At 46.9% G+C, this 22,991-nt stretch overlaps 3 protein-coding genes across 4 annotated transcripts in view; 2 read left to right on the top strand and 1 right to left on the bottom strand.

The window, feature by feature from the left end:
* The window catches only part of EFTUD2 (elongation factor Tu GTP binding domain containing 2), a 41,911-nt gene extending 25,679 nt beyond the window's left edge, over positions 1-16,232 (bottom strand). The window contains exons 1-7 of the mRNA XM_045888757.2: positions 16,096-16,232; positions 13,153-13,261; positions 5,620-5,785; positions 4,075-4,153; positions 2,555-2,630; positions 2,009-2,074; positions 1,181-1,216 (exon numbers count right to left, since the gene is read on the bottom strand). Coding sequence (XP_045744713.1) covers positions 1,181-1,216; positions 2,009-2,074; positions 2,555-2,630; positions 4,075-4,153; positions 5,620-5,785; positions 13,153-13,257 — 528 coding nt within the window. The 5' untranslated portion in view covers positions 13,258-13,261; positions 16,096-16,232. The remainder of the gene's footprint in view (positions 1-1,180; positions 1,217-2,008; positions 2,075-2,554; positions 2,631-4,074; positions 4,154-5,619; positions 5,786-13,152; positions 13,262-16,095) is intronic.
* Positions 16,233-16,364: 132 nt separating this feature from the next.
* On the top strand, positions 16,365-21,615 carry CCDC103 (coiled-coil domain containing 103). Of its 2 annotated transcripts, none has more exons than XM_064583181.1 (4): positions 16,365-16,551; positions 17,659-17,810; positions 18,236-18,368; positions 21,480-21,615. In XM_064583181.1, exons 2-4 carry the CDS (start codon positions 17,668-17,670, stop codon positions 21,483-21,485), a joined length of 282 nt encoding a protein of 93 aa, XP_064439251.1. In that variant the 5' UTR covers positions 16,365-16,551; positions 17,659-17,667; the 3' UTR covers positions 21,486-21,615. The 2 variants fall into 2 exon arrangements, with proteins under 2 accessions (XP_064439251.1, XP_045743988.1); XM_045888032.3 differs by lacking the exon at positions 21,480-21,615 and adding an exon at positions 19,791-21,463.
* Positions 21,482-22,943, top strand: FAM187A (family with sequence similarity 187 member A). Its single transcript, XM_045888031.2, has one exon. It carries the CDS (start codon positions 21,482-21,484, stop codon positions 22,721-22,723), a length of 1,242 nt encoding a protein of 413 aa, XP_045743987.2. The 3' UTR covers positions 22,724-22,943.
* The last annotated feature ends 48 nt before the right edge of the window (positions 22,944-22,991 follow it).

Raw genomic sequence — 22,991 nt, forward strand, 5'->3', positions numbered from 1 at the left:
AAGCTATAACAAGAGGGGCTCCTGGCTGGCTCAGTCAGTAGAGCATGCGACTCTTTACCTTGGGGATGTGAGTACGAGCCCCACATTGGTTGTGAAGATTACTTTAAAAAGAAAAAAAAAAAAATCTATGTAAAAAAAAAAAAGCTAGGGGCGCCTGGGTGGCTCAGCTGGTTAAGTATCCAACTTTTCTTTTTTAATGGATTTTTTTTTTTAAGATTTTATTTATTTATTTGACAGAGAGAGCACAAGTAGGGGGAGTAGCAGGCAGAGGGAGAAGCAGGCTCCCCGCAGAGCAGGGGCAGCCCGACGTGGGACTTGATCCCAGGACTCCGGGACCATGACCTGAGCCAAAGGCAGTTGCTCAGCCAACTGAGCCATCCAGGCGCCCTAAGTATCCAACTCTTGACTCAGGGTTGAGAGTTCAAGCGCAGAGTTGGGCTCCATGCTGGGGGTGGAGCCTACTTTAAAAAAAAAAGTTATAACAAGAAGTATAAAAAAATCTAGCCAAACATATTAAAAAACAATAATAGCTAACATATGTTGATTGCTTATCATAAGCCTGCACTGCTCAAAGTTCCTTTAGTAAATCACACTTACGAACTTGAGCTCTCCATATGGCTAAGAAAAAGAGACAGAAATAAAGGAGAGAGAAAAGAGAGGGGTCAGAGAGTAGGGGAAAGATCCAGGGAAGAAACACCCACCAGCTGGAATGGGAAAGACAGCGATGTATGCTCACTGCTTTACATAGAAGAGAAGCACAAAGACAGAGGAAGCCACTCTCAAAGAGAAACTACTCCTAGAAAGAGATCATCATGTGGATGGAATCATCGTACAGATTTAAGGATGATGTCATTTAAAAAATTCTGTTGTTTCTATATAACTGAGAGCATTAATGTAGACATCACCTCTTAGCATTTGCCCTCCTAGGCCAAATTAAATCCAGTCAAGGGTAGGAAGGTCCCTCCACCTACCCTACCGCTTGCCTGCCCTGCTCTCTTTCAAGTACTAGATCAGGGGATGACCGGCAGAAGCTACGAGATAAAGAGGTGTGAGACGGGAAAGAGAGGGGGGGTGCAGTACAGAGCAAAGTGTTAACATAAAGGCTCCCCCACATTCCCTGAAGAGCCGGACCCGCTGGGTCCAATGTGGGCAACAGTCAGATTTCCCCAGGCACACTTACCTCTTGCTCTGTGAAGAGAATGTCAGTATAGCACAGCTTTAAAAAAAAAAAAAGAAGCGCTATTACCACCTGACTCCAGACTCCTCTCCCACACAAACCATTAATCGCCTTCCTCCACCAGCCCCCAACTCAAGGCTTTCTGCCTCAGGAGGATACACGGAAGACAGAAGGGTATCCTACAGAAATTCCAGACAATAAAACCAGTGCCCTCTCAGATGGAAAATGTTCCTGGATGGGTGTTTTTGGGGGCGGTTAGGGTGATCAATGAGGACCAGGTATGGCTGGAGAGCTAAATTTTATCAAATGCACTGAATTCTGAAGTGGTGAAGGGAGACACATGCAGCCTTTATGGAACCCCCCGCATGTCAAAACACTCAATCTAGCAGACATGGAGCATTTATTGCACTGAGACTTGTAGCCACATTTGGCCTCATTCACTGGCATTTAAATTTATCATGGAAACAACAAGGTCCAATTGTATTATATTTATAGAGTAGGCTATAAATACCATGACAGGAAAGAATAGGCTATAAAAGTCAGGACATATCAGAACAGAGGAAAGATCCCAAGTGCAGAACAGATCATCCCAAAATACTGCAGGTTAATATTCTCTATGCTCCTAAGAAAGTTAAAATTACTTTCTTTAAAGCTATGAATAGAGATTACAATTATAAAGCAGCACTTTGTAGGCGTCATTATTTATGAGAGTGGGAAGGTGGAAGGAAGGGGAAGGAGAGAGACACCTCTGTATATTATGAATGGTTCATCCTAAACCTTCTACAGATTTTCTTTTTTTTTTTTTGTTCCTTCCACAGATTTTCTACTTACATCTTGGTCATAGCGCTTCCTGATTTCCGGGTGAGTCTGCTCTATTAAACAATCTACAAAACATGTCTGAAAGGGAAGAGAAGGTTAAGATATGTTAAGCACAAAGGAAAATCTACTCTACCCTTCTCTCAGTGCCCAATATACCACATAATTTAGGGATAAGGAGAGGAAGAGGAGAGCAAGGAGGATTATGGGACATCAAGGGATTAACAGTGAAGCCATAGGATTATTTTCAAATGAAAGATGAAATCTTCCTTGGACAAACATTCCCCTAGGAAATGAAAACTTATAAAATCAGAGTAAGGCTCAATTTCCCCTCTTCTGTCCAGATGTAGACACAAGGCTGCAAGTGGCTTAGAAACAGGCTCCATCTGCTGCTCAGGAAAAGCTAGAATTTCACAGCAGGTTTCCCACTAGGCACGGAGGCCCCCCAGAGTCAGGAGATCCAGCATTATGGCCTCAAACCCCAACCTGTGACTCTGAGGGCTGAAAAAATGAGCAGGAACGAAGAGAAATCCTGTTCCCAGTAGCTGAAAATTCTCTCACCTTGCCATGGTGGAGATGGCCACAGAGGGTCACATTTCTGATGAGTTCCGAGTTATCCATCAGATCTGCCAAGAAACTGAAAGGAGAAAGGAAAAGAGAAAAGGGACTTTGGCAAAAGCTTCCAAATGGGAAGTGGTGCAAAGGGGTTTCACGTATTTTGTCAGGAACAACTTTCAGACCAACTGGAGAATGCTCAGAGGCAGACATGAATTTCTGTATCTACACTGGTCTGGCTCTGGAAATGGAAGACACTTTTCCATGAAGTAACACAACCCACGAAAAGAGATTTCAAAAGCAAACAAGAAAAGCAAAACCAAATACCAGCATGCATGCACACACATACACAAGCACTGTTCCTTTCAAAATCCTCAGGTTACATTTATTCCATTTATGCATTTATTCTATTAATGCAAAGGGGACTTAAAATTACTTTGAGAGCTTCTCTTTTTAAGATCTAAAAAATTTTAGAGATAGAGAGAAGAGGGGGTGAGGGAGGGAGGAGCAGAGAGAGAGGGATAAGCAGACTCCGTGCTGAGCGCAGAGTCTGACGTAGGGCTCAATCCCGCAACTCTGAGATCACGACCTGAGCCAAAATCAAGAGTGGAACGCTTAACCAACTGAGCCACCCAGGCACCCCAGCTTCTCTTTTGAAATTGCCCTCAGAGCTAGTTAACAAAACTTTTCAGAAAACTCCATCTCATTAATGATGCTGAGGAGTTCCAACTTGATCAAAACCAGCACTGTCTTTCTTGCTTATCACCCACATTAACTCATGGCAAGTAGCCTTCAGAGGACTTTGGCTCTTTGAAACATCTAGGACGCTTTCAAAGATTTGAGATTTAAAAAAAAAAATCACCATTGAGAACACAAGGGAAGCTGAAGAAAGTTCTAAAGCCAACTGAAAAGTTGTTTAAAAAATGGCTGAATGTTGGCAGGTGAGCTGACCATTCAGAAGAGATCCCACTCTTTCGGACATACTAAATGTCAATATTTAAAAAAAAAAAAAAAGGAGTTTCATTACCTAATAATGAGTCCCAAGCACTTCAATATAGGAGGACCTTACAAGTGCATTTCATCAATGAAAATATTTTCAGAAAGCCTGCAGTATGAAGAGTCTAAACTACTCTACACATGTATCCACCTACTTATACCCTCCTCTCCAAAATAAAGAGTTGTTATATTCCCCAAACACTAAGCAATCTTACCAAGTCAAAATAGGCTCTGGTGGCCCCAACACTGATGATTACAATACCCAGTTCTGCCTCAAAGGCCGGCTTCTAATACCCAACTAAAGGATTGGAAGAGAAAAGGCCGAGATCTAAATGAGATCCAAAAGAAAATTTAAGATTGGCTTAACTTTTCCAGCAACTGTATGCTCAAGGAAAATTCTGACAAATTGTAGGAGAGGATTTTTGCTTTTTCAATTCACTAGCTACTTCAACCACAAACCACATCCTACATCCACAGAAAAATGAACCCACACTATTTGTGCAGAGAGGCAGAGAGACCTTATAACTTACTCCATTTCATACACCGTGACAGGTAATGTCTGCTCCATCAGAGTGAATTTCTTGGTTTTCACTGGCTTAATAATAGGTTCTAGCGGGGGGGGAAAAAAAAGTAGTGATGTGCAGGTTGGCATAAAACATAAAAATACAGAGCCCCATTCCATTAGACTAAACTTTCATTTTATTTTTTTAAATATTTATTTATTTGAGAGGGAGAGAGAGCGTGCAGGGGGAAGGGCTGAGGAAGGAGAAAGAGACTCTCAAGCAGACTCCCCGCTGAGTATGGAGCCTGATGCAGGGCTTGATCTCACGACCCTGAGGCCATGACCTGAGCCAAAACCAAAAGTCGGATGCTCAACCGACTAAGCCACGCAGGCGCCCCTAGACTGAGTTTTCATAATGTATATGTGACATCAATTTATGTTATTCTCAAGGACTACTCATATGTTGAAACAAGTTCTGGAAATGCTGTTTGGCACTAGACAGTGAAGGATCTGGAACTGTGGACTGAGAAGTTTGCACTTCATTTTGTGGGAGGAAGGGAGAGGGACTGGATATAGGCTGAGGTCAATGTCAGTTCAAAACCTCTCCTTGCATTTATAAAATCTAACCACTTCTCAGAAGATCAATGAAATGGATATAAGAAGTAGAAAACTGGCACTGTGAGGACTGGTTAAAGGAGTCAGGATGATTTCTTTTTTTTTTTTTTAATATTTTATTTTATTTTATTTCAGAGAGAGAGTGAGAGAGAGAGAGCACAAGAGGGGGGGAGTGGGAGAGGGAGAAGCAGACTCCCCGCTGAGCAAGGAGCCCGATGTGGGGCTCGATCCCAGGACCCTGGGATCATGACCTGAGCCGAAGGCAGATGCTTAACGACTGAGCCACCCAGGCGTCCCTAGGAGTTAGGATGATTTCGATGGAAAAACAGATCACACCAGAGGGAGAACTTAAAAATACTTAAAAATAGTCTTTAAGTTGGGGCACCTGGGTGGCTCAGTCGGTTAAGTGTCCAACTCTTGATCTCAGCTCAGGTCTTAATCTCGGGGTCGTAAGCTCAAGCCCGTTGTTGGGTTCCATGCCGGGCATGGAGCCTGCATAAAAAACAAAACAGGGGCGTCTGGGTGGCTCAGTTAATTAAGTGTCTGCCTTTGGTTCAGGTCATGATCCCAGCGTCCGGGGATCAAGTCCCGCATCAGGCTCCCTGCTCAGCCATTCCCCCTGCTTGTGCTCTCTGACAAAGAAATAAATAAAATCTTTAAAAACAAATAATAAACAAAACAAAAACCCAAAACCTCAAAACAAAACAAACAAAAATAGTCTTTAAGCACCTAAACAGATATTCAGTAAATAAAGAAGTAACTCCCATTTGCTTTGTAACAAGCTACAAGTTGTACTGAATATTAAAACAGGGTAAAAGGAATCTCAATCCAGAAGCAGTACCTGAAAATAGTAGAGAGAAGCGAATCATTCACTGAACTTTCAACACTGCTGACAGCTATGACCTGAGGTTTTCCAGACTCCATCTCACCTCTCCCAACCCGGTGCCTCCGGACTTACCGGTGAGAGGCTGGGTGTCTTCTTCCTGAACGATGGTCTCCACCTCAGGGCCGTACACCTCCTCAGCTGTGGGGTAGTACTTCTTGTCCTCGTGTAGCACGACCTCCATCCCAGGGTGGTCCTCATCATGGTCTCCTACATCATCGTCGTCATCGTCATCATCCATCTAAGAGCAAGAGAGGGGAGGAGGGCAGGAGAGGTGTGCACCTTCCTTCTCAGTGACTGTCTACGTTATACGAGTTAAGAGCAATGACTCCCCAGGCTTGGCAGCTTCTTATTTTGAGTTCTGTGCCAAAGAGTCAGCAGGGCAGGTCCTGCTCTTATGTGATCCTTCACAGTAAGCCATGGCTACCGACGGCTCTCTGGCTTCAAGCTAGCCCCTTCTTAAATGTGGGCCACCGGTCACAAGTGGATCGAGACTGGAGAAAACAAATGGCTTATCATAGCATATCCTTTTTTTTTAAGATTTTATTTATTCATTTGACACAGAGAGAGAGAGAGCACAAGCAAGGGGAGCTGCAGGCAGAGGGAGAGGCAGACCCCCCGCTGAGCAAGCAGCCCGACGTGGGACTCGATCCCAAGCCCTGAGATCATGACCCGAGCCAAAGGCAGACGCTCAACCGACTGAGCCACCTAGGCGCCCATAATGAACCACTTTTTGCACGCCCGTATTGAAACATCAATCCTTATTTCTTTAGGATAATTTCTATTAGCAAAACTGCTGGGCTGAAGGGTCTGAATACTTCAAGGTTCTGCTACATGTCTGCTCTGCAGCGATGTCTCCTCAGTGCTCACGTGGGCAGCGCACGAGAGCACAACACAGTTGGGAATTAGATGAGAGGAAACGTAGCCTGATTGTCCAATCATTCACTCAGTAAATAGTTAACAGCCATCGACCACATGCAGGCACTTTTTTTCTTTCTTTCTTTCTTTCTTTTTTAAAGATTTTATTTATTTATTTGACAGACACACAGCAAGAGAGGGAACACAAGCAGGGGGAGTGGGAGAGGGAGAAGCAGGCTTTCCGCGGAGCAGGGAGCCCGACGCGGGGCTCGATCCCAGGACCCTGGGATCATGACCTGAGCCGAAGGCAGATGCCCAATGACTGAGCCACCCAGGCGCTCCAAATACCTTTTTTTAAAAAAAGATTTATTTATTTGAGAGAGAGTGAGTGAGGGTAAGCGAGCAGGTGGAGGGGCAAAGGGAGGAGGAGAGATAGTCCGAAGCAGACTCCGTGTGAAGCCTGACGAGAGGCTCAATCTCACAACGCTGAGATCACTTGTGAGATCATGACCTGAGCCAAAACCAAGAGTCAGAGCTTAACCGACTGCGACACCCCGGCTCCCCTCAACAAATACCTCCTGGGCACTTACTATGTACCAGACGCTGCTCTAGTGTTGATAATATAGCAATGGAAAAAAAAGAGGTGATGACATTTGAGTAAAACTCTGAAGGAAGAGAGAAGCTCCACAAATGGCTGAGGAAGAGCATTCTAGTTGACTGGAACAACAAATGCGAAGGACCTGGCCCAAAAGGATTAGCAAGGAAGAGGAGAACAGCATAGAAGTTTGAGAGTCCTTAGTGAACAGAATGCATCTGATAGAGTGGATGAGATCACCAGGGAGTGAGCGTACTAAGAGAAGAGGTATGAGGAATGGAGCCTTGGGGTCTGTTGACATTTAGAGGCCAGGGAGATGAGGAGTCCCCAGCAGCAAAGATGGAGAAGGAACGGGCCAATGAGGAGAAGGAAAACCAGGGGGGTTCCATGGAAGCCAATGGAAGAGGAGATTTTAAGGAGGGAGTGATCAGCCAGGTCGGTCAAAGGCTGCAGACAGGTCAAGTAAGAGGAGGATGGGGCCTGGGGCCGAGGTCACTGGCGCTGTGGAACGGGAGAGGCAGAGGACAGAAATGGGTTTGAGAGGATGTGGAGACAGCAAGTATCAAAAACTGTTTTGAGGCATGCTGCAGTGAGAAGCAGGGTAATGGGATGAATTCAGAGAAATACCAGCATGTCTGTATGCTGACGGGGATGATCGAGCAGAGGGAAAACTGACACAGGAGCGGGGGGGGGGGGGGCGGGGGGGATGGGGGGACGGACTGCTGGGGTGCTGGTCTCGTGCAGGTGAGAAGGGGTGGGACCTAGTTTCTAGTAGATAACAACACAAACAAACCATCCCTAAGAACAGGAGGGAAGGCATATGGCACAGATGCAGGGAGGCAGGTAGAGGTACTGGTGGGAGCCCGTTTTCCTTCACACAAATCCCAGCATGTCAAATGCTTTCTTAAAAAGAACAAAAAAGGGGCGCCTGGGTGGCTCAGTTGTTAAGCATCTGCCTTCGGCTCAGGTCATGATCCCAGGGTCCTGGGATCGAGCCCCGCATCGGGCTCCTTGCTCTGCAGGAAGCCTGCTTCTCCCTCTCCCACTCCCCCTGCTTGTGTTCCCTCTCTCGCTGTGTCTCTCGCTATCAAATAAATAAATAAAATCTTTAAAAAAAAAAAAAAAAAGAACAAAAACCTCTCCAGTGGTGTTCTGACTGGCTACCTCCTACCATCCTTACGCTCTTCTTCAATTAACGCAGTCTGACGTTACATTAGCTCTTTGGATAGCCGTACATATCCTACTCACGGGGGCCCCAAAACAGCTATCAAGCCAGTTTCCTCCTGGCCCATACTGCTGAATGCATTTTGCATCTAATTGTAGGATTTTATGTAATAATTTCCAACTACCTGTAATTATTTCTAGCTGGGTGTCCTGTTGGTAACTCAAACTTGACAAGTCTAAAATAAAACTATGCAAGTGTCTTTTCCTCATTTCTATTTGTCTGTTAATAACCAGTGTTCTGCTCATCATCCCACCCACCCCAATTTCTCCCCTCTAACTCCACACCTGTGCACCCTTCCACTGTGATGAGCTCCTGGCCTCCTGACTCTCCCTTCACTAAAGGAAAGGTCCCAGGATGTTGCTTTGATCATGTTACCCCTTCCTCCCCGTTCTCCACTCGAGGCCTTAGCGTCTGGTCCCTCCTCTGTGCTTCACTCCTACAGCCGTCCTCCAGGGACTGTGCTTTGGCAATTGGGAGGAGGAATCATTTCCTCTTAACGTGCTACCTCTGGGCCCCTGCTCACTGCACTCCTTTCAAGAATGTCCTTCTTTGGGCACCTGGGTGGCTCAGTTGGTTAAGCGACTGCCTTCGGCTCAGGTCATGATCCTGGAGTCCCTGGATCGAGTCCCACATCGGGCTCCCTGCTCGGCAGGGAGTCTGCTTCTCCCTCTGACCCTCTCATGCTCTATCTCATTCTCTGTCTCAAATAAATAAATAAAATCTTTAAAAAAAAAAAAGAATGTCCTTCTTTCTCTCCTGTCTCCATTATCAAAATCCTACACATCTCTTTACTATTATATACTTCAATAAAAAATGTTTTTAAGGGCACCTGGGTGGCTTAGATGGTTGGGTATCTGCCTTTGGCTCAGGTCATGATCTCAGGGCCCTGGGATCGGGCCCTGCATCGGGCTCTCTGCTTGGCGGTGAGTCTGCTTCTCCCTCTTCCTCTGTGATCTCTCTTGCTTTTGCTCTCTCTCAAATAAATAAAATCTTTAAAAACAATGTTTTTATAAAATCTTTAAAAAACAATGTTTTAAAAAAAATCTGTGCTGGGTGCCTGGGTGGCTCAGTTGGTTAAGTGTCTGCCTTTGGCTCGGGTTGTGATCCCAGGGTCCTGGGACTGAGTCCCACATCCGAGCCTGCTTCTCCCTCTCCCCGCTGCTCATGCTCTATCTCTCTCAAATAAATAAAATCTTAAAAAAAGGTAAACATAAAAAAATAAAAAAATCTGTGCATGCAAATCTTCCATGTGGACTGGGAGGCCACAGGAACTCTCACTCTGCTGGGAGGAGTATGGACTAGTGCTGGTAAGTGGAGGAACAATCTGATTGCACTTAGTAAAAACCCCTTAACTAAGTATAAACACATTCAGTATGTACATGATCCCGTGATCAGCAACTCTGCTTTTGGGAAGGTAACTCAAAGACATTTTCACATGGTGTGGGAGGGACATATCTGCAAATATCCACTACAGCGTTATTTGTATGAGGGGAGGCTGGTGGCAGGTCACCCTGGTGCCCATCGATAAGAAAGTAATGCACACCAGGGATTACTGAGCAGCAGTCCAAAGCCAGACCAGACAGACACACAGCACCAGAGATGGATCCTAAACCACAACACTTACCACAATGCTGGGTGGCAAAAGTGAGAAGCAGAAAGATGCAGACAAGCCACTACCACTTACAGTATTTACATTAATAATGCAACCATTCACATTCTGTAGCTCATACAAAAATTCACACGCACATGCTACAATTACTATAGTAATAGCATGAGGAAGAGATACAAAGGAATTAGTAAGTTAATGAAACAAGAGCAGAGCCCTGCACAAGCAACAATACCGAGAAGCATGAACCAGAGTGGGATGAACTCAACACTCGGTACTGAGCTGAAAATGTTCACACAGGGCCTAGGTGGTCCTTTTGCTTTAAAGGATTTCTAACAGCTTTAGTGAAACAGAATTCACACTTCACACAATTCATCCATTTTCAATGCACAATCCAGTGGTTTTTAGTATATTCAGAGCTGTGCAACCATCACCACAAACGATGTCAGATTGTCACCCCAAAAAGAAACCCTGTACCCTTTGGCCATCACTCCCCAATTCCATGCCCCAAAACGAAGGCAACCATTAATCACTCCACTTCCTATCCCTACAGATGCCTAGTCAGTCTTCGGCTCCACTATGAATGTCACTTCCTCAGATACCCTTCTCAGTCATCCCAGCCAGAAATGATCCCCCCTTATTAACTATTACTGTATTACTAAGTTGAAATGATCTGAATGGGGCACCTGACTGGTTGGGTTGGTGGAGCACACAACTCTTGACTCCGGATTGTGAGTGTGAGTCCCACGCTGGGTGTGGAGATTACTTAAAAATAAAATCTTGAAGAAAAACATAAAAATAAGATGATAAAATAATCTAAATGGTACTTGTCCTTCCCTGCTTCATACTATAAATATTTTTTTGTACTTCATCTCCCCTGGTGAGCAGTAGGTTCCTGGAGGGCAGAGATAGTGCCTTGGCTCTCTCTGTATCATGATTCCTTGGAAATAGTAAGTGATTACAAATACAAGTGATTACAAATACTTAATGAATGAATGAATTTATTTACTTAGCCTGGAATTCAAGTATGTTGAGATCACTCTGAATTTAGAATCCCTTATCCAGTGTGTTAGCTTATGTCATGTGTGAATTTTATAAACTTCCCTTCTCTATCTTCACCTACACCATCGATAAAAAGGTTGAAAAGAGGGGCGCCTGGTTGGCTCAGTAGTCAAGCGTCTGCCTTCGGCTCAGGTCGTGATCCCAGGGTGGGTGGGATCGAGCCCTGCACTGGGCTCCCTGTTCAGCAGGAAGCCTGCTTCTCCCTCTCCCACTCCCCCTGCTTGTGTTCCTTCTCTCACTTTGTCTCTGTCAAATAAATAAACAAAATCTTAAAAAAAAAAAAATAAACAACAACAAAAAGGTTGAAAAGAATGGGACCAAGCATGGATGCCTGGGGCATGTCACCTCTGGTGGTGATCCATTAATCAACACTCTTTGGGTCTCACTGTTCTATCAGCTGTGACCTCTCCTAACTTTATTATGACCCAACCCCTATTCTTTCCACAGGGACATCATGAGTTACAATGATTACCTTACGAAAAGTGAAATGGAATAAGGACCAAGAAGACTTTCTATCTATTTGATCTGCATGAGAATGTATTCACAAATTGCTTATAAAATGAAAACTACTTTAAAGTATTTTTAAAAAGAAAAACCTGGTTTATAAAAAAAATTAAAAACTTCAAATGCCTTATTCAAATCAAGATAATGTCCACAGCATACCCAACCTATAACTCAATCTAGTAATCATATCGAGAAAATCATTTTTTTTTTTTTTAAGATTTTATTTATTTGACAGAGAGATACAGCGAGAGAGGGAACACAAGCAGCGGGAGTGGGAGAGGGAGAAGCAGGCTTCCCGCCGAGCAGGGAGCCCGATGTGGGGCTTGATCCCAGGACCCTGGGACCATGACCTGAGCCGAAGGCAGACGCTTAACGACTGAGCCACCCAGGCGCCCCGAGAAAATCATTTTTATAAAACTCACATGAGCTTCCTAAGAGTTTAACAATCACTTGTTTTAAAATTCCTTCCATCATTTTTACATCCACACATACTAGTCGGTAGTTTCTGAAATGTAGTGCCATTACCTTCATCTTTGAAAAGTAGAAAAGTTGCCTGATTCACTTGCTAGCACCACAGCCATTCCCCAGTTCATTAAAGATGGCCACAATGGCTCTCTCGGCTTCACTCTACCAGGTCTCCCCCACCACACCGACCCAGGATATAATTCATCTGAACCTGAAGACTTGAACACACCTAAAACTGCAAGATGCTCTCTTTTCACCTCACCTAGAAGGCTTCAATTTTCTTCTTCCAGTGTTTATTCTATTTTTTCTAATTTGAAGGACATTTTCCCTAATGGAGCAGACGGACTGTTCTACTTTCCTGCCGTCCTGTTAATATCACACCTCCATTGATAAGCAGTGGGCCCATCTAACTCTTGTTCATCTTGTTCTGGACATTGCTAACACATGAAAGCCACCTTTGATGTCTTTTGCAAGCCTCAGACCCCTCTGGACCCATCCTCCATAGCTCTCCTGAAGGGAGTCATAAGAATGTGTACCCCCCCTTTTTTTATTAGAGAGAGAGTGTGAGCGTAAGGGGGTGGGCAGAGGGAGAAGCAGACTCCCCGCTGAGCAGGGAGCCCGACATGGGGCTTGATCCCAGGACCCCGGGATCATGACCTGAGCTGAAGGTAAACGTTTAGGTGACTGAGCCACCCAGGCGCCCCTGTATCTTCCCTTTCTATTGCTTTTATTCACCTTTCAAAACCCAAGCTTATGAGGGAGTTGCAGTGCAGCTGCACCTGGAAAAACTGACCACCTTTTCTAAGTTCCTATTACTCATAACTGTCAAAAAGAACTTCAGGTAAATGGAAGGAGAGCTACTACCAGATAAACCAGAGCTCGTATTATAAAACCACAACCACCCATGAAACTACCTTATATTCCCTTTTGGAACTTCCGTAGCTAAGCTTTTTTTTTTTTTTTTTTTTTTTAAGATTTTATTTATTTATTCATAAGAGACAGAGAGAGGCAGAGGGAGAAGCAGGCTCCCCGCTGAGCGGAAAGCCCGATGTGGGACTTGATCCCAGGACCCCGGGATCATGACCTGAGCCAAAGGCAGACGCTTAACCATCTGAGCCACCCAGGCACCCCCGTAGCTAAGCTTTCTTAAGGGCAGCATAAGACCCCAACAAGTCATCTATTTAAAAGGTGCAATGTGAGAGATGTACACAGAATATTATGGGAGCACAGAGGATTCACTGCCCCCATTTTTTTTTAAATAGAGAGATGAAAACAGCAATATCTTTGTTTTACCTCATCAAGATCTTTGGTCTCTCTGCCCAATTCATCATCATCTTCATCAGAATCAAGCTCTGGTCCAATATAATTCCCAAACTCATCATACAAGTCAGTATCCATGATGCTAAAATTCAAGGAAAAGAGGCGTTAGATTCTAGCGAGGTAACCAAGGCCTCCACAACACGGCCCCACATTTCTAACCTTATGGTTGACCATATCCCTTCAACACATCTCTCCAGTTAGACCAACCTACTGACTGCTCCTCCTCACTGTTTATGTTCTCTTCTCCCACTCTTATTATACTAAAAAGTTTTAACTTAAAATACCAGAAAGTTGCAAAGTAGCACAAGTATTTTTCTTTTTCCTAAATTACTTGAGGATAAGGTGCTGACACAGTGCTTCATCACCTCCTAATACCTGAATGCAGGAGTTGGCAAACTATGGCCTGGGGCCAACCTGGCCTGTTGCCTGTTTTCATACAGCCCCCAAGCTAGAAATGTCTTTTACATTTTTAAATAGTTGAAAAATATCAAAAGAATATTTCATGATATGTGCAAATTATATAAAATTCAAATTTCAGTGTCTATAAAAACAGCTTTATTGGAACACAGCCAGGCTCATACATTTATAATATCTGTGGCTGCTTTCACACTGTAACAGCAAAGTTGAGTAATTCTAACTGAGACTATATGGCCCACAAAGCCTAAAATATTTACTATTTGGCCCTTGATAGAAAGTTTGCCAACCCCTGCTTTAGTGTGTGTGATTCCTACAAACAAGGACATTTTCCTACATAACCACAATATGACAGTCAAAATCAGAAAATTAATAGTGAGACATTACTACCACCTAATCCACAGACCTCCATTATTAGAACAAACTGTACTTTTTTTTTTTTTTTTAAGTAGGTTCTGCACGCCCAGCGTGGAGCTCAACGCCAGGCTTGAACTCATGACCCTGAGATCAAGACCTGAGCTGAGATCAAGAGTTGGACACTTAACTGACAGAGCCACCCAAGGGCCCCTGGAACAAACTGTTTTAATAATGTCCTGCACAGCAAAGGATTCAATCCAGGATCACATGTTTGCATTTAATGGTCATGTGTCTAGTCTCCTGCACTCAGGAACAGCTCCTCAGTCTCTCCTTGACTTTTACAACCTGGTGCTTTTGAAGATTACAGGCGACTGGTTTTTGTATAATGTCCCTTAATTTGGGTACATCTGATGTTTCCTCACGATTGGAGTCAGGTTTTGCATTTTTAGCAGGAATATCTCAGAAGCAATGTGGTGTTCTTTTCAGTGCATCTCCTATCAGGTGGTACAAGATTTTAATCTGTCCCATTAGTTACGATGTTCATCTAATTACTTGATGATGGTGGTGTCTGCCAGGCTTTTCCAATGTAAAGTTCTTGTTTTCTCTTTGTAATTAATAAGTATTCCGTGGTTTTCTCCAATTACTGAAATTCCCTTCAAAGTAACAATTCAAATGCCACCTCCTTCAAGCTTTTCTAGATCCTCAATTTCTCACTCCCCTACACTGCTATAGCCTTTTGTACCTTAATCAGCATTTAACTCTGCCTTGAATGGCAGTTAACTACTAATTAACCTCCCCAACAACCCTACAGTTTATAAGTAATAACAAACCAGAGGTGGTGTAAGGGTTAGGGTGCTGGGGTTGAAAGGCCTATATTTGAATCCTAATTTTGTTACTTACTAACTAGGTACTTTCAGGTTAGTTACTTCACTTCTCCAAATCTATTTCCTCAACTGGAAAATGGAGTGAGTAATCCCCATTGCGTGAAGTTATGAGATTTAAACAAAATAGTCTGTGTAAAACAATTTATCAAAGTCCCCGGCTCAATAAATGTCAGCAAGCATTATTTTTTGGCTCTTCTTGAATACAGGAACCCTATGTTCCTTGTGCCTTCCTGCCAATGCCCAACATAGCACCTTGCATAAGCGGGAACGCGATGTTAACGGAATGGAATATTTTATTTTGAGATAGCGGTATTTATCTCAAGTAAAGGACTAGCTCCAGGGACTTGTAATTAAATGTAAATTACAATGGAAACTTTCATATGCATAGAGATTCTTTTTATTTCCCAAGAGCTATCACATCTGTGCTCATTTCATTCTCCCAAGATCCATGAAGTGCCTGCACACATTTTTATAAAAGGCTGCTCGTGGAACAAATCAAGCTCATTTCTGCCCCAGGGCCTTTACACTTGAAATTCTCTTCCGAAATGCTCTTCCCTTGGATATTTATACCTTGTTCCTTCATTTCACTCAGGTCCCTACTAAAATGTCACCCCTGAAAATGTCACTCTAAAACAGTCCTCCCTACACACACTCTCCAATCCCTACTTTCACTGTTTTATTATTATTTTATTGGTAGTAGTACTAGCCCCTAGCTCCTATATATCTATTCACGTCACTTTCACTATCATCTCCCCACCTAAAATTTAAGCAAATACTTTTTTTTCCCCCACTTAGAACTGTGCTGGCACAAAACAAGACCTCGATAAGTATTTGTTGAAAGATGACAGAATAACTCCTACAAGGCACAGAGAAGGCAGAAGACTGCCCACAGCTGCACAAAACTAGTGGCCAAACCTCATTGTAGCTTCCCGCTATAACGCAGGCTCCCAAACGAATACAGAGTAAGGACGGAGGGAGCTTGGTAGAGAAGGGATGAAGAAGGCACAGATGGAAGAGGGAGTAAGACAACGACCCTTGCCCAGGGAAGGGATTTTACGGATGGTCGACACTGAGGGAACCCCGGAATCGAGGTATGTGCTGTGTGGGGGGTGTCTTTCATTCCCTTTCCCGCTCCACGCTTCAGTTTACCCATCTGTAAAGTGAAAGGGGGCAGAAAACCTACAACGTCTCTTCCAGATCTGACATTATTTAATTTCCCATCCCAGCAACTTTCTCCTGCCGTTGACCCGCGCCAGCTCACCTGCCGCCCGCTCAGCCTGAAGCTCCAAGCCCGCCGCCCGAGACCGCGCTTCCGCCCCACGCCGCCGCTCCGCTGCGCCCGCCGTCCGGAAGGACCCCGCCGACGCCGCCGTCGCGTTTCTGCCCCGAGGACGGCCCTCTGCCTGAGGACCGGCTGGGAGGAATGCCGGCCGCGGACCCAGGAACCAGCGACGTGGAGTCGAGAGCCCCCAAACCAAGGCGTGGGCTGCTCCAAAGAGGCTAAGGCCGGAGGAGGCATGAATCTGGTCAGGCGCCTCGGAGCCACCCTGAAAGGGGGCCTTCTGGACGATCACGTGGTCAGGCTGTTGGAGCAGTTGCTGAGCAACCACAGCTGCTCCACCGTGAGCTGTGCGGTTCCGGCACATCTGGGTATTCCCAAAGAAAGCAAGGAAACCTAGGCCTGAGGTCCTGGGGTGAAGGGCTGGGGAGCGGAAGGGTTAGTTGTTCTCTCTCTTCAATGACTGGGGAGGGCACAGAACTGGACAGGAGCCGGGACACCTGAGTTCAGTTCCTGCCCCGCCCGCCCCTTTCTCGGTGTTCGGTTTACCCACGCTGGGGTGGAGGGAAAGGGGCTGTGGGGTTGGTCGCAGACCTCCTGCTTCCCTGCCCTAGGGCTGTTGATGATGACATCGCCACAGAACCTAGCTCAACGCACCACAAGTCTGAGGTTCAGAGAGGTCTCACAGCAAGTAAATGCCAGAACCACTACTAGAACCCATATAGATGATTTCCCGGTAGAATGGATCAATCAGCCTCACATACGCAGAGGCTGCAGAAGTACAGCGGCAGAGCTAAAGAGGTTGCTCAAGTACCTACAGACCTGTGCTCCAGCCCTGGTCTGGACGGAGGGATTTGGGAACAGAGATCCCTGAACCCCTTCCTCTGCCACTTCTGCTTGATTTCCTACTCAGTCATTGCATCTGGTCTGGGTGAAAAGTATCATTTCCCATTGAAAACACTGAATGATGGGTGAAATTTTATTCCTGGACTCAGGAGTATAGTTAACAACAGTTCTGCTTTTGTGGGAGGTCCTCTGTCACTTGCTATAGAGTGAACCCACATGAAAGAGTGAAGGGACTGAATTCTGAGATCCAAATGTCTCCTCAGCAGAAGCACCAGAATTAAAATACTTTTAGAGGTAGAGAACAAAATTAAGACAGGGCTCCATGGTGATGGGTATTAAAGAGGGCACGTTTTGCATGGAGCACTGGGTGTTATACGCAAACAATGAATCATGGAACACTACATCAAAAACTAATGATATAATGTATGGTGATTAACATAACATAAAAAAAAAAAAGACAGGGTTCCAAACTGAAAGTCAGACTCTGTGTTCTATTTTCACTGACAAGTCTTAAGCAAGTCCTCACTGTGCAACTCAGCTCCCCTCTATAGAGAACTAGATTGTTGTAACACCCTCCAAGATAAGTAGAAAGATATCCAGAGCGCTTTGGGGTCGTTTTGTAGGCTGGCAAAGAAGGCAGACACATCCTCCTCCCTGATATTGATCCTCCACTGACGTCCATTCCCTTTGCCTTCCTAGAAACAGACCATGGAAAGGAATGACATCATTGACTTCAAGGCTTTGGAGAAAGAGCTGCAGGCTGCACTCAGTGCTGATGAAAAATACAAACGGGAGAATGCTGCCAAGTTACGGGCCGTGGAGCAGAGGGTGGCTTCCTACGAGGAGTTCAGGTTGGCTTAATGCAATTTCTTTCTTTTTTTCAGCTTAATGCAATTTTTCTCAGACCCTCCTGTTATGGTGGACTATAGTGGATAAGAGCATGTGCTTTGAAGTCAGACAATTCTGGGCTCAGTCCTGGCCCTACCGTCTGCTACCTGTGTGATCTTATGCAAGTTATTTAACCTCTCTGAACCTCTATTCCTCATCTGTAAAAGAGAGTGACTATTGTTACGATTAAAGAAATTGTTACATGTAAGATTTTGAGCACAGTGTCTGGCACATGGGACGTGCTCAAAAGCTGTCAGCCATTGTTGCTGTTATTATTATTGTCATATTGGCTTGCTGGTAGGTTTCGCCTCTATCATGCAAAGTACAGCCACCTCACATCCACAGATAGCATGAAGTCTATCCTCCAATCTCTGTCCTTTGCCCACAGGGGTATTGTCCTTGCATCACATCTGAAGCCACTGGAGCGGAAGGACAAGATGGGAGGGAAGAGGACTGTGGCCTGGAACTGTCACACTACTCAGAGAGGGACCTCTCAGGACGAGACCACTGAAATCTCCCAGGTAGGTGAGGCCCAGACTCTTCAGCCCAGTAGGATTCTCTGCCCTAAACCTCCAATCCTGTCTTCTTTTTTTTTTTTTTTTTTAAGATTTTATTTATTTATTTGACAGAGAGAGACACAGGGAGAGAGGGAACACAAGCAGGGGGAGTGAGAGAGGGAGAAGCAGGCTTCCCGCCGAGCAGGGAGCCCGATGCGGGGCTCGATCCCAGGACCCTGGGATCATGACCTGAGCCGAAGGCAGCCGCTTAACCGACTGAGCCACCCAGGCGCCCCTCCAATCCTGTCTTCTTACGACACATACTTCTTCCTTCTTTCTCACGTTAAACTGACAGAGGCAGGTTTCTGCCTCCAATCCCAGAGAGAAAAGCAACCAGCAGACGGTGAGGGCGAGTTAAGCTGGGCAGAACCAGTCAGAAAGGTGGCCTAGGCAGGTCTTCTTCACTCAGTCCGTTGGCTTGCACTCCCAGATCAGATTTGAGTTACTCTGCCCCCAGGTTATATGGTATATAGTGTAATGATACTGTGGCAGCGTTGGGAGAGAAACCCAGCCTGTCAGATTTCTTTCTTTTTTTTTTTTTTTTAATTTTTTTATTCTTATGTTAATCCCCTTACATTACAACATTAGTTTTAGATGAAGTGTTCCATGATTCATTGTTTGTGCACAACACCCAGTGCTCCATGCAGAATGTGCCCTCCTAAATACCCACCACCAGGCTAACCCATCCTCCCACCCCCCTCCCCTCCAGAACCCTGTTTGTTTTTCAGAGTCCATCGTCTCTCATGGTTCGTCTACCCCTCCGATTTCCCCCGCTTCATTCTTCCCCTCTCGCTACCTTCTTCTTCTTCTTCTTCTTTTTTTTTTTCTTTCTTTTTTTTTTTTTTTTTAAGATTTTATTTATTTATTTGACAGAGAGAGACACAGCGAGAGAGGGAACACAAGCAGGGGGAGTGGGAGAGGGAGAAGCAGGCTTCCCGCCGAGCAGGGAGCCTAATATGGGGCTAGATCCCAGGACCTGGAATCATGACCTGAGCCGAAGGCAGACGCTTAACGACTGAGCCACCCAGGCACCCCGAGATTTCTAACACTCACCTTGAATTCCTTTCTCTCTTTCTGAGGTTTCCAGTCATCCCCTGACTTACTCTCATAGAGCAGTGCACATATGTGCACATTCATCAGTGGGAAAATCCTAGTGCAACTGAGATTCTCAAATCATGGCCTGGGTTCCTTGGGGCCCTCCCTCCCTGTCCCATTCCCAGTTCCCTGATCTGAAAACCAGGCCCACAGGGACCACAGCCTACCTAGTGCTCCGAGAGCAACACTAGAGCTAAGATGAAAACCCACAGGCTCCCCTCGCTGTCACTCTCTTCCTGCCGCAGAGCAGCTGGAAGAGCTCGGGACTTTCTTCCCTTCCTTGTGATGCAGGAGAAAACACTTTTCCAGCCAGAGACCTCTGCAGAGTTCTACCGTGATTGGCGGCGGTACTTGCGGAGCGGGCCAGAGCGCTACCAGGCCCTGCTGCAGCTCGGAGGTCCAAAGCTGGGTCACCTCTTCCAGACGGACGTGGGGTTTGGACTTCTAGGGGAGCTGCTGGTGGCACTGGCGGATCATGTGAGGCCAGCCGACCGGTTGGTGGTGCTAGGGATCCTGCACAGCTTGGCCAGCACTGGGCGCTTCACCCTGAACCTGAGCCTGCTGAGCCATGCGGAGAGAGAGAGCTGCAGAGGCCTGTTTCAGAAGCTGCAGGCCACGAGTGCTCCCAGACCCACAAAGGAGGGGCTCAGCCAGAAGGAGCGGGGTCTGGAGGAGCAGCCTGGTGGGCTCCAGGAGGAGGAGAGGCTCCTGCAAGAGCTGCTAGGGCTGTACCAGGTGGATTGACAGGACCATTTACCTTCAGAGGCCCCCAGTGGCCACTGGAGGCATTTTTTGCTTGTTGTCCTGGGGCCTCTGCAGGACTGTAATGAGAAGCCCACACCTAATTCCCTTCTCAACTTGGAATTGGCAGAACATATGCAGGAATCGAATCTTCCTCACTTCTCCAGCCACCTTGGTTGCTCAATATTCTGAACTGTGTAGATCAACAGGATGGTCAAGGGCCCAAGAACCTGAGTTTTGCTTCCCACCCTTAGAGTCTGCCAAGCCTCTAGCCCGTGGCCCTGAGAGATGAGTGTGTACCCAACCAAATGCTGGCTATTACCAGTTAAAGCCTCTACTCATAAATAAATAAATAAATAAAAATAGAAAAGAAAAATCATCAGTCTTCCATGACAAACAAATACTGATCTCCATAGCTCTTAACAAGAATACCCCAAATCAATGAATGCATTTTTTTTTTTAAGATTTTATTTTATTTATTTGACAGAGAGAGACACAGTGAGAGAGGGAACACAAGCAGGGGGAGTGGGAGAGGGAGAAGCAGGCTTCCTGCGGAGCAGGGAGCCCGATGCGGGGCTCGATCCCAGGACCCCGGGATCATGACCTGAGCCAAAGGCAGACGCTTAACGACTGAGCCACCCAGGCGCCCCAATGAATGCATATTTAATTGACAAATAATCAAATGCTACCTCATTGAGGTGTAGTATTTTCCTCAGGGGCTGAATTCCTGGGCAGGTTGTGTCTGGGAAAGCCCCAAGCCATCAGCTTCGGTCTGGCCAGCCTCCCAGGCTTCAGACGGCCAGATGTGCAGGCAGGTGGGTCTTCTTCGATTCCTGGATTAACCAAAGGGAAGACCTTTCCACCAAGCAGGCAGGCAGGGCCTGAAGCAGGAAGGCAGAGATTTTCCTGCTCTAGCCCCTGTGCCCTTGCTTCTCATTCCAGTTTCCCCTGACCCATTCTTGGGTGAGTGCCAGTGTTCTAGAAAGGAGAGAGAGGGCCAGGTTCTAGAATGGTTTTTCCCTCAAGATCACATCTGGAGCATGAGAAGGGCATCTTGTACATCAGGTGGGAATAAGTTGCCTTGCCTTTGGCCGCGTCCTCTGCAGATTCTTGCTTCTCTTCTGGCTGCTCAAACCTTTCTCCTATAGATACCTGCTCTTGGCAGTGATCTCTAGAAGCCCCGTGAGGCCTTGAGTGCCTTGGTTTCGCCCCGCCCCCTCTGACCATTGCCTCTTGCAGGCATGAACCTGGCCCACACCACTGTGCTCCTGTGGGTGTGGGGGAGTCTCCAGGCCTTCGAAATTGTGGAGAAGGAGAACATTTTTCAGAGGACCCCCTGCCCAGCCTTTCTGATGTTTGACAACGCAGCCTACCTGGCAGACATGAGCTTCGAACTTCCCTGCCACTGCAAGCCCGAGGAGGTGTCTGCCGTCGTCTGGTACTATCAGAAGCACTTGGGTAGCAGCCACACCAAAGTGCTGACGGACTTCGACGGGCGGGTGCTGACAGAGGAGTCCCAGGTGCACGTGGGCAGCGACATGCTGGTTCGCTTCAGCATCCGCATGTTCAGCCTGTTGGTTTTCCGGGCCCAGCCCGAGGACTCGGGCTTGTATTTTTGTGGCACCCGCAAGGGGGACTACTTTTATGCCTACGATGTGGACATCCAGAGCGGCGAGGGAATGGTGGCCACCTTCAAGGACCAGGGCCAGGAGCCCTTTGCCGACGAGCACCACGGGAGCCTCCACATCTTCACCACCTTCTGGGAGTGGACCCCTTGCGACCGCTGCGGGGTCCGAGGAGAGCAGTGGCGCATCGGCCTGTGCTACCTGCGGAGCCCGGGGCTCTCCCCGCGCTACCGCACGACGCTGCCCGAGGTGGTGTCCTGTGGGTCGCGGGCCGTGCCCAGGAAGCTTCGGGCCCAGGCCAGGGGGCACACCCCCGAACTGCTGGTTCGGAGCTGCGTGGTGCCGTGTGAGAAGAGGAAGGTCAGCGAGGGCGTGATGGCCATCCTCAGCTACGTGTCCAAGGTGGGCAGCCGGCCCTGGTTGCCTCAGGTGCCCATCCAGTTCCACCAGCAGGGGCTGGGCCACGGACTCATCATCTCCTGTCCCGGGGCGCGGCCGGAGCACGCCGTGGCCTGGGACAAGGACCGCGAGTACTTCTACCGCACGCAGTACCTGAGGGGCGTCAACAGGTCCATGAGGGTGTTCATCGACCACGGCAACCACCTCCACATCCGCTTCACCCAGCTGAGTGACCGGGGCATCTACTATTGCTGGCGGCAGGGGGTGCGCGTCGCCGGCTTGCGGCTGGGCGTCATGTCTCGAGGCCGCTCCCGGGCCTCGCTCTCGGACCCCGAGACTCGCTCCGCCGTGGAGCTCACCCTGGTAGGCTACCTGTTCATCACAGTGGTCTTTGTCACCATTCACCTCTGTCGGTGCTGCTGTTACTTGTTTCGCTGTTGCCCCAACTTCTCGCCCTAGCGCCCCCCGCCTTCCCGGCTCGGAAGACCTGTTGTGCTCAGATGTGTTTGTTAAATGATGCCGGATGCGTCTGGGTGGGCCTCCCGGGCTGGGCTGTGCGGCAAGGGGGGCGGGTGGTGGTGTGTGGACAGATCTGTTAGTTACAACCTGCCGCTGGCGGGTGGAGTAGCCTGAGGCGGGCGGGAGATGGGGCACTGGGGCCAGTACGGAAGCAGCCAGAGAGCGCATCTTCCACCTTCACGCTCGGAGAAGGAAGAAATGAACCTAA

The sequence above is a fragment of the Mirounga angustirostris genome, unplaced genomic scaffold (genome assembly GCF_029215605.1).
Source record: "Mirounga angustirostris isolate CCGP_5_RB_7025 unplaced genomic scaffold, mMirAng1.0.hap1 SCAF_17, whole genome shotgun sequence".
NCBI classification, from domain to species: domain Eukaryota; kingdom Metazoa; phylum Chordata; class Mammalia; order Carnivora; family Phocidae; genus Mirounga; species Mirounga angustirostris.